We start from the raw sequence: 12,221 nt of genomic DNA, 5'->3' as shown, positions 1-12,221 counted from the left end.
GAAAAGCAATTTTCAAGTTACTTCATGAAAGATATAAAATTGACAAATACTGACTTATCTCCATTCCTGCAATGACATCCCTGTGTTCCTCTCTGGTTTTGAAGTTTTTGTTTCTATTTACTTCATTATTACATTTTGTTTTGTACCCAAACTTTCCATAATGACTTCCAATTACTTTGTTCCACTACATTAGAAGATATGGTAAGCAAATGATAACTTTTTTACTGATCACTTTTTTATTTGTCTACATACTATGCTAAGTAATTTCCATTTATAAATGTAGTTAATCTTTGAAATAACTGTATATTAGGTATTATTTTTATTTTTTTAGAAATAAGAAAATTACACACAGAAAAGTTACGTTACTAGCCCAAGTTTTAGCCACAAGAACTGTGTAACGTTATAATAGTAGAATGTTAATTCAAAAAACAGTGTAAATATGTCTATGAGCATCAACATACTTGCAATTAGGAAAATGTGAGAATTTTTATTTTTTAATTATGTGTTTATATCTATTATATTTTCTATATACCATATTACTAAACATAAAAATATATTTAAAATAAATATATTGTAACAGAAGCTTTTAATATAATCAATATCATTTACATTTGTTTTCCAAATGTAACAATTCCAATGTGAATAAATTTATTGAAGATAACACAAGTGAAGATAACATAGAAGTGGTTACTTACTTCTGATTTCACAAGAATCCTGTAGGACTGATCTACCTGTTCAGTCATAGGATAATTTTCTTGTACAGGGGAAAAATTAATTTCATTATTCTTTATTTGATAAAGCATATGCTCATATGCGGCTGCAGATTCCAATGGCTCAATGCCATAACTGACATTCTGCAACAGCAATAATCCCCTAGGTATTTAAACACATAAAAAAGAAATTAAAAGATAATTAATATAGACTACCTGCTGAGAAATGTAAATCAACATTAAATAAAAAACATTTTATAGGAATTTTACAGTGGTCTTTGTGGCCTAATATCTAAGAATCATTTCTTCTTACTTGGGTAAACTTTGAAACACAATTTTATAGCTTCTTCTCTCTATTATGGGATTTAGAAGTCATTGTGGTGCTAGTGTGGCTAAGACATGTGAACATTCTTCATACTAGTGGGAGATTTTCCTGCATAAGTTTTATGACTGCCAGCCTAGGATGGAGACAAAGAGAATAGGAAAAATGATAAAGTGAGGAGGAGAAAAGGAAAGTATATGAGAAGAAACACAAATTCTCTATTTTCTTTGTCTTTGCTCTATCCTTCAAGATGTTTCTAAAAATTAAAGGGTCACACAGGATTTTTGATCATGTACATCTCTAGAACATACTATTACCTGAGTCCAGAACAGGTGCTAAGTGTCACAACTGATTTTGGAACCTCTGCAGCATATCCTTGATAAAGACAATGGCCCTAAACAGGAGTATACAAAGATACACTCATGAGTTATTTGGGGTTTTTTTTTGTTTTTATTTAAATTCCAGTTAGTTAAGCACACAGTATAATATTAGCTTCAGGTGCACAACACAGTCATTCAACACTTCCATTCAACACCTGGTGCTCATCACAAAAAGTGCATGAATGATTTGTAAATAAACTTTTTGGTTTATCCTTATTTCTTATATATCATCAAGCATTTAGATTTAACCATTACCATTACCATAATTATCTACCAGATATTCCATTATCTATAATCTCTTCCTCGTGAACATATTTGCCTAAGAATAGTCATGACCCCTATCCTTCCCCAAATAATTCCTGCTTTAATTTTAAATATTTGACAAACAACTTCCTTATCTGTATCTTTTCTCTCTCAGCTACATTTCTTAAATGTACAGTTTATAACTACTAACTTGATTTAATTCACAGCATTAATTTGACTTCAATATGAACATTTCACTTGTTTTTTTTTTTCCCAAGTTACCCAAAAGTATCTTAACTGAAATTTCTTCATTTTTTTTCTCTTTAGTATCTCACCAAGTTGATCAACCTTAGTTCAAGCTCTCCTCCCCATGGACTTTTTTTCACAGCATTAATATTCCCAGGTTCTCCCCTAATAATCTTTTTTGGTAAATATTCTTTTCTCTTAAAAGTCTAGTGATATCTACAGTCAGCCCTGTTCCTTTACTAATGCTGCCCTATGAAAACTTTAGCTTCATCACATTCTTTCCTATGAATTTGTTTCTATGTTAATATTATATAATATTAGCTGTGATACATATTATTTCCATCAGCTCCAGATAGTAAATTTCCTTACTGAAAGGGAACTAGCAAAAATAGAGTGAGAGGCGCACTGACATCCAGTGGCTAGAGTACAGCCAGAAGAAATGTTGTCCATCTCACTGATCCTTCATTATCTGACCCCATCTAGCAGGACAAGGTGGCCCACGTATCTCTTACCACCACAGGCTGCAACAGCAGAAGTCCAGTAGAGCCAGAAGAACAAAGCTAAACAGAACAACATTTAAAGTTATAAGAGGGGTGAGCCTGGGTGGCTCAGTGGCTTAGGCCTCTGCCTTCGGCTCAGGTCATGATCTCAGGCTCCTGGGATCGAGCCCCGCATCAGGCTCTCTGCTCAGCAGGGAGCCTGCTTCCCCCTCTCTCTGCCTGCCTCTCTGCCTACTTGTGACCTGTCAAATAAATAAATAAAATCTTAAAAAAAAAAAGTTATAAGAAAGCTACATTGTCATTGGAACAACACACCACACTAAACTTAAACGGGGTGACTGCTTCAAAAACTGCTTCAAAAACAAGATTTATACACCAAGGGTACAAGTAAATATCACACCAACTATACCATGAAACAAAAAAATCATAATAAAAATGAGAAAAGACAACCAACTGATGCCAATATTGAGATAAGCCACATGCTGGAACTATCAGAGAAAGATTTTAAAGCAGCCATGGAAAATCTCTCAATGAACAATTATAAATAATCTTGAAACAAATGACAGAATAGAAATAAAAGCCATAAAAAACCAAGTATTAGAACTAGAAAATATATATACATAAAACAAACCTCTGGAGGGGCTCAAAAGTAGACTGGAGATGACAAGTGATAGAATCAGTGAACTTGAGGTCAGATAAGTAGAATTTACTCAATATATAAAACAGAGAAAAATGAGCTAATAAAAGACATAGAACCTCAATAAACTATGGAACAATACCAGATATAAAATATATATCAGAATCCACGAAAAATAACAAAGAATGTGGATTTGAAAAGTAGTTAAGGAAACAAAGGCTGAGGGGTGCCTGGGTGGCTCATTCAGTCAGCTCAGGTCATGATCTTGGGGTCCTGGGATCAGGCTAGCAGGACGGGAAGTGTGCTTCACCCTCTCCCACTGCCACTTCCCCACCCAGCTCATGTGCTCTCTCTCTCCCTTTCTCAAATAAAAATCTTTAAAAAAAAAAAAAAAAAAAAAAAAAAGAGAGAGAACGAAAGAAAGAAAGGCTGAATTTCTGGTCAGGAAGAATGGAGTAAGAAGCCCTGGGCCCTCCATCATGGAACTGATTTACCAATTCAGCAATAATTCATAGACAAATTCCTTTCATGATTAATCAGAAATTACTTGAAAAGCACACCCTAGGAGAATGCAAAATCAAACTCACCAAAGCCAATAAGAAGATTTGGTGTACTTTTCATCAGGGACACTGCCCAGAGCACTGCCATATAATCACAAACAGACTCCCTGGCTCCCAGCTTGCCAGCTTGACCAGGGAAGGAAAGGTGTTTGTTGATATGTCAATTGCCCCAACTGTTCTGAGAGGTCTAGCCAAAAACTAGTATCTGTATCACCAGTCTGTCACCTGAGTCCTGATAAGTTCAGCACAGTCAGCCACCCAAGTAAAATAGAGGTATTGATTTGGTCTAGTACAAATCATTGATTTGCAACCCCCACAACTCAGCATGGAGTGAGTGAATGAAAAACCCTAGCTTTCTGCTTGTCACTGGAAAAGGAAAAAGTTGATCCATGCGTGTAGTGCCTCCAAAACTGCCCATAGAATTAGCATTTGTCTCATGAATCCTGGAGCACTGATAGATCTGGCAGAATCTAATTGCCTGAAACAGACCAGAGGCAGCAGCTTGGAATGGTAGATACTATTGATCCTCCCTCCTATCTAACACAGAGAAAGCAGGAAAAAAAAACATAGGTATCTGCTTCTCCCTGAAGAGATAAAAAGTTAGTAGAAGCCCCCAAAATCAATGGCAAGGCTGATCTGGGGAATCCATTTCTGCACAAGGCCAGTTGGTGAAGACTGGGAGAACTGACTGCTTTGACTACGAGCCAACAACAAAACAGTGAGTCAAGTAAAATGAAGAATCAAGGAAAGATGTTTTAAACAAAGAAACAAGATAAATCTCCAGAAAGTGAACTTATTGAAATAAACTTCAATGATTTACTGTCTGGAGAATTAAAAATAACTCTCACAAACTTCTAACTATAAAATAATAAGTAATGGGATGTAATATACAATACAGCAACTATAGTTAATAATACTGCATCGCATATTTGAAAGTTGCTAAGAGAATATATCTTAAAATTCAGTAACTGTATGGTGAGGGATGCTAACTAGACTGTGATCATTTCACAATATATACAAATACTGAATCATGTTGAACATATGAAATGAATATAAAGTTAATGTCAATTATACCTCAATAAAGAAAAAACTCTCATAAAGATACTCACTGAGGTGAAGAAAACAATGCACAAACCAAGTGAGAATTTCAAAAAGAGAAAAATACTATAAGTAGCATATTTATAGTACCTTCATAGTACTATATTTATAGTATATTTATAATACTAACAAGTTTCAATAGCAGACAAGATCAAGCATAAGAAAAAATAACTGAACTCGACAAGTCTGAGTAGCAAAAAGAGAAGAGACTGAAAAAGTGAAAAAAAGCTTAAGAGACTTGGAACACTACCAGGAAAACTATCCACATTATGGAAGTCTCAGAAGGAAAGGAAGGAGAAAGAAAGGAATAAATAACTCTATGACATAACAGAGGTGTTAGCTAATGCTAAAGTGGTAATCATATTGCAACATATAAATGCATCAAATCAACACACTGTACACCTTAAAGTTATACAATATTACCTGTTAATAAATCTCAATTTCAAAAACAGCTTGTTCAAATAAATAATGGCTAAAGCTCCCCAAACCTATACAAGGAAATGGATATCCATTTCCAAGAGCTCAAAACACCAAATAAAATGGTTCTAAAAAAATCCACATTCAGATATAACATAATCAAATTGTTAAGTCAAATGTAAATAGAGAATTTTGAGAGCATCAGGAGGAATTGATTTGTCACCTATGGTGGAACAGCCTTAAGAATTTCCATGGAATTTTCAGCAGAGACCTGGCAAGCCTGGAGGAAGTTAGATAATATAATCAAAGTGCTGACAGAGAGAAAAAAAAAGTCAACCAAAAATATTATGTCCTGCAAAACTAAGAAATGAAGAGATTGGTTTATAGTTACACATATAAGGAATTTGGAAGCTACCACTCCATGCTACCTATAGGTAAAAAGCTTAACAGACTGAAAAATCAACATTTCTTAGCTCTGGAATGGGGTGAGGACACAGAGCAAACCACAGACACCAAGACTGGGGAGGTGGGCAGGAGAACACAGGGAGTTACAGTTTACTGAAGCAGAAGTAGTAAGAAATGCTGCTGGGAATTGTGCTAGGGTATTTAATCCTCACAGTTATTGAAGAAATGCTAGACAATCAGTGTGGACAACCCTGAGAAATAAAAATTTCAGAGAACCCCTAACAAGGTCCCCAGAGTTTGTAACATTTACATCCAGAAGTTTGACCAACATGCCATAGTAAATATCAGAGAAAAATCCCTCATGCTTTCAGTAAGGGGATGAGAAAAGGGACCATTTTGAAATACATCAAAGCATTCTGTCCTTAACAAGGCCTGATTTCAGTGGTATCATTTAAATAAAGACTAACTTGCTGGAAAATTATCAAAGCCTAACTGACATGGGGAAGGGAAATACCCAAATCCAGCCCACTCAGGCCATTCTGTCCCACCCAGAGAGAAAGGAAAAAAAAAAAAAAACTTAGAAAGTCTTGTGTTGTGCATAGTCCAGAGGCATTGGCCAAGTAAAAATTTGAGGCTTAATCATAGGATTACAGAACATATCCTCTCTCACCATACCTCACAACTACATTACTGAAAGCATATTTATAGCAGTTCCTTTTACCTGGTACATCATGTCCAACTATCCAAAAAATGTCAAAGGAAAAAAACACAATTTGGAAAGATAGAGCTAGCATCAAAATGAGACATGGCAAGAATGTTGGAATTATCAGATCGAGAATTTAAAACAACCACTAATTATTGTTATGCTAAAGGCTCTAATGGATACATTAGGCGTCATGCAAGAACAGATGAGCAATGTAATCATAGAGATAGAAATGCTGAGAAAGAACCCAAAACAAATGCTAGAGATAAAATTAAAAAAAGAAATACTATAACAGAAATGAAGAGTGCCTTTCATGGTCTGGTAGATAGAAGTGGCTGGGGTAAGAATATCTGAACTTGAGGATATATCAACAGTAACTTTAAAATCTAAAAAGCAAGAAAACACGGACAGAACAAAACAGAAGAATATATATGGGACACTACAAAAGGTGTAGCATACACATGATTGGAATATCAGAAAGAGGAGAAAAAGAGAACGGAATGAAATATTTGATACAATAATCCTGACAATTTCCCCAAATTAATGTCAGACACCAAATCACATGCAGAAAGCTCATAGAACACTAAACAGAATAAATTAAAAAAAAAAACTATATTTTGGTATATCATTTCAAATTATAGAAAATCAAAGATTAAAAAAATCTTAAAAGAAGCCAGAGGGGGGGGAACCTTGCCTAAAGAGGAACAATAGTTAAGAATCATAAGATTTCTCTTCATAAATCATGTATACAAGAAAGGACCAGAAGGAAATATTTAAAGCATTGAGAGGGGAGAAAAAAAAAAAATACCAACCTAGAATTCTATACCCTGCAAAATTATCCTTTAAAAGGGAAGAAGTAAAGATTTTATGAGACAAAACTTGAGGGAATTTGTTCCTAGTAGATTTGTTTGCAAGAAAATTTTTGAAAAAATTCTGTATATCGGGACGCCTGGGTGGCTCAGTTGGTTGGGCGGCTGCCTTCGGCTCAGGTCATGATCCCGGCGTCCTGGGATCGAGTCCCACATCGGGCTCCTTGCTCGGCAGGGAGCCTGCTTCTCCCTCTGCCTCTGCCTGCCTCTCTGTCTGCCTGTGCTCGCTCACTCTCTCTCCCTCTGTCTCTGACAAATAAATAAATAAAATCTTTAAAAAAAAAAAAAAAAAATTCTGTATAGAAAAGGAAAATGATATAGGTCAGAAACTTGAATCTCCATAAGGAATATAACAGTAAAATAAAAACTTTTATTTTTCTTATGTTTAGCTGATATAATAATTGTTCAAATAATAGCAACAATGTATTTAACTACATATGCTTATGCAGATACCATATGTAAAAGATATACATTTTATATTACATATTTAACATATAAATGTAAAATTGTATTACATATTTATATGTATTTATATATGCTTATATGTACTCATATATTTATATATATGTGAAATTATATATCATACTTCACATATATATATATTTGCTTATATATAAGCAGCAATGATAGAAGGGATGGAAGGGAAAAACTAGGATTACTTTTTATTGCAAAGGGCTCACACTACCTATGATATGCTCTAGAGTTACTTTAAAGTGGACACAGTTGAACTCAGCAACATCATCAATCAACTGGGTATAACTGACAGCTACAGACTACCTCATCCACCAATAGCAGAATACACATTTTTCTCAAGTCCATATGGAACATTCACCAAGACAGACATTCTGAGTCATAAAAAAAACCTGAACAAACATCAAAGAATAGAAATCATACAATGTCTGCTCTCAGACCACTGTGGAATTAAACTATAAATCAATAACAAGAAGATAGCTGGAAAATCTCAAACACAGGAGATTAAAGACATGCTTCTAAAGGAAACATAGATCAAAAAAGAAATCTCAAAAGTAATTTTAAAATATTTTTAACTAATGGAAATAAAATACAGCTTTTCAAAATTTGTGAGATGCAGCAAAAATAGTGCTTAGGGGGAGGTTTATAGCATTTAATACATATATTAAAAAAGAAGAAATACCTAAAATCAACAATCTAAGTCTCCACCTTACATAACTAAAAAAAGAAGAGCAAATTAAATACAAAGTAAACTGAAGAAAAAGAATTATAAGAATTAGTGTAGAAACCAATGACACTGAAAATAGGAAAATGAATGAAACCAAAAGCTGGTTCTTTGAAAATATCAATAAAATCAACATGTCTTTAGCCAGGAAACTAAGTAAAAATAAGAACACTAATTACTAATATCAGAATTAAAAAGTTGGCATAACTACAGTTCCCATAAATATTAAAAAGACAATAAAAGAATATGATGAACAACTCCACACACAGATACTTGAAAATGTAGATGAAATGGACCTATTTGGGACGCCTGGGTGGCTCAGTGGGTTAAAGTCTCTGCCTTCAGCTCAGGTCAGGATCCCAGGGTCTTGGGATCGAGCCCCACATCAGGCTCTCTGCTCTACAGGGAGCCTGCTTCCTCCTCTCTCTCTCTCTGCCTACTTGTGATCTCTGTCTGTCAAATAAATAGATAAAATCTTAAAAAAAAAAAAAAAAAAAAGAAATGGACCTATTTGTCATCCTTCATACAAGATGAAATGTGGGGTGACTGGGTGGGTCAGTCAGTTAAGCTTCTGCCTTTGGCTCAGGTCATGATCCCAGGGTCCTGGAATCAAGTCCTACATCAAGCTCTCTGCTCAGCAGGTAGTCTGCTTCTCCCTCTCACTTTCCCTATGTGTTCTCCTTCCCTCTCTCTCTCTTTCTCTCTGTCAAATAAATAAAATATTTTTTTAAAAAGAAATATACAACCTGAATGGGTCTATATTTATTAGAGAAATCAAATAAAAAATTAATAATCTTCCAAAGTAGAAAGCACAATGATCAGATGGGTTCATTGTTGAATTCTTCCAAACATTTAAGGAAGAAATTATACCAATTCTTTACACATTCCTTCAGAGTATAGACCCAGAGGGAATATTTCCTAACCTATTCTCTGGGGACAGGATTATCCTAATACCAAAATGGGACCATATTAGAAGAAAAGTTCAGACCAATATCTCTCATGAATATATATGCACAAATCCTCAACAAAATTAGCACATCAAGTCCAACAATGAATAAAAAGAATTATAAATCACAACTAACTTGGATTTATCTCAAAGCTGGTTCAACATTCAAAAATGAAGTAATGTAAGCAATCACAGCAACAGGTTAAAAAAGAAAAATCAGTAAAATCAGTAATGTTTTAGGAAAAAAAATAAACATATAAAAATCAGTTGTGATTCTATACAGTAAGTATCTGAGAAATTAGAAAAGAAATCCTATTTAACAGCAGCCAAAAGAATAAAAGAACAAATTTAATAAGGGAGGTGAAAAGATGTATACATTAAACACTATAATACAATGATGAAAGAAATTGATGAAGACACAATAGTAAGACATCCTGCATTCACAGACTGGAAAAATTAATATTATTAAGTGTCCGTGTTACCTAAAGCAATTTACAAATCCAGCGAAACCCCTAATTCACTGGCATTTTTCACAGAATGAGAAAAAAAAATCTCAAAATACTTATGGAGCCACGTAAGACCCCAAATAGCCAAAGCAATCTGGAGAAAAGCTGAGGTATCACAATTCCTGATTTCAAACTCTAAGACAAATTTATAATAATTAGGAAAGTATGATATCGGCTTAAAAGCCAGCAGATAGACCAATAGAACAGAATTAAGAGCCAAGACACATACCTACACATATAACATCAAATAATCTTTCACAGGGATGCCAAAAATACACAATGGGGAAAGATAGTCTCTTTAATAAATGGTGCAAAAAACCTAAATATCCACAAGCAAAATAACACCACTTGAAAAAATTAACTTGAAATGGAGTAAAGACTTAAATATAAGATGTGAAACCATAAAACTAGAAGAAACATAGGAAAAACCTCTTTGATGTAGGTCTTGGTAATCATTTTTTTGGATTGAGGATTTGAAACCAAAAGCAAAATTTTTAAATGGAACAGCATCAAACTAAAAAGCTTCTGCACAGCAAAGGAAACAATCAACACATCAAAAAGGCAATCTATGTAGCAGGAGAAATATGTGCAAACCACTTATTTGATGAGGGGTTAACCAAAACATAAGAGAAACATATATAATTCAATAGCAGAAAAACAAATAATCCAAACACAAAATGAGCAAAGGACCCGAAAAGATATTTTCCAAAGAAGATACATAAATGGCCAACAGACAGATGCTCAACATCACTAATCATCAGGAAATTCAAATCAAAATCACAATGAAGTATCACTTCACACCCAATAGGATGGCTTTTTATCAAAAAGACAAGAGATAACAAGTATTGGCATGGATGTGAAGAAAAAGGAACCACTGTACATGGTCAGTTTTAAGAATGTAAATGAGTATAGTCATTATGGAAAACAATACGGAGATCCCTCAAAAAATGAAAAATAGAACTAAAATGATTCAGCAATCCCACTTCTGGATACATATCCAGAAAAAAGGAAAACAGTATCTCAAAGAGACATCTGAACTCATATATTCATTGCAGGATTATTCACAATACTCAATATATGGAAACAACTTGAGTGTTCAAGGATGGATTAATGGGTATAGAAAATGTGATATATATGAATATTATTCACCTATGAGAGAGAAAGAAATCTTGCCATTTGCAACACCATGGATGGACCCAGAGGACATTCTACTAAGTGTAATTAGCCAGAATACAAATGTTATATGATCTCACTAATATGTGGAATCTAAAAACAAAAAGTTGAACTCATCAAAACAGAGTAGAATGGTGGTTACCCAGTGGTGGGGATGGGGAAAATGGAGAAATGCTAGTCAAAGCCTTCAGTTACACGATGAATAAGCTCTGGGGATCTAATGTATGGTATGGTAGCTACAGTTAATAATACTGTGTTATATACCTGAAATTTACTGAGAGTAAACCTTAAGTGTTTTCAACACACACACACACACACACACACACACACAAAGTGTATGTATGTGAACCATATTTGTACATTTCAGATACACACAATTTTATTTGTAAATCATACATCACAAAGCTAAACAAATTTTAATTTAAATTTTAAAAAATTAAAACATAAATGAAGTACCACTTTACAGGCATGCCTGGATGGCTCAATGGTTAAGTGTCTGCCTTCGGCTCAGGTCATAATCCCACGGTCCTAGGGTGGAGCCCCACATTGGGCTCCCTGCTCGGCAGGAAGCCTACTTCTCCCTCTCCCACTCCCCCTGCTTGTGTTCCCTCTTTTGCTGTCTCTCTCTCTCTGTCAAATAAACAAATAAAATCTTTAAAAATAAATACCACTATACAATTATTATACAATTATTAAATTGTCCAAAATCTGAAGAACTGATAACCACAAGTCCTGGCAAGTATGTGGAGCAACAAAAACTCTCATCTGTTGCTAGCAGGAATGCAAAATGGCAGAGTCATTCTGAAAAGAATTTGGAGAGCTACTTACAAAGATAAACACACTCAACATATGATCCAGCAATCTTGCTCCTTTTATTTACCAAAAAGAGCTGAAAAGTTAGGTTCACACAAAAACCTGCAAACCTGGCTTATAGCAGCTTTATTCATAATTGTCAAAACTCAGAAGCAATACAGACGTCCTTCAGTAGGTAAATGGATTAATAAACTGTGGTACATCCAAACAATGGATTATGCTTCAGTCCTAATAATAATGAGCTATCAAGCCATGATAATATATGGAGGAATCTTAAATGCACACTATCATGTGAAGGAAGCCAATCTGAAAGCCTTTTTATGGTATGATTCCAACTATATGAGATTCTGGAAAAGGCAAAACTATGGAGAGAGTAAAAAGATGAGTAGTTCTCAGGGTGAGGGCAGGACAGAAGGTTGAACAGGTGGAGCACATAGGATGTTGAGGGCAGTGAAACTATTCTGCATGATGTTAAAATGGTGACACACATCATATGTT

At 34.5% G+C, this 12,221-nt stretch overlaps 1 protein-coding gene across 1 annotated transcript in view; it reads right to left on the bottom strand.

Moving 5' to 3' along the window:
• Positions 1-12,221, bottom strand: part of LOC116855373 (A disintegrin and metallopeptidase domain 3-like) — a 113,404-nt gene that overhangs the window by 80,526 nt on the left and 20,657 nt on the right. Inside the window, exons 5-6 of the mRNA XM_032838080.1 lie at positions 1,350-1,426; positions 696-873 (exon numbers count right to left, since the gene is read on the bottom strand). Of these exons, the coding sequence (XP_032693971.1) occupies positions 696-873; positions 1,350-1,426 (255 nt within the window). The remainder of the gene's footprint in view (positions 1-695; positions 874-1,349; positions 1,427-12,221) is intronic.

The sequence above is a fragment of the Lontra canadensis genome, unplaced genomic scaffold (genome assembly GCF_010015895.1).
Source record: "Lontra canadensis isolate GAN:19392208 unplaced genomic scaffold, GSC_riverotter_1.0 scaffold101, whole genome shotgun sequence".
Classification (NCBI taxonomy): Eukaryota; Metazoa; Chordata; class Mammalia; order Carnivora; family Mustelidae; genus Lontra; species Lontra canadensis.
This window is presented reverse-complemented; position numbering and strand designations above follow the sequence as displayed.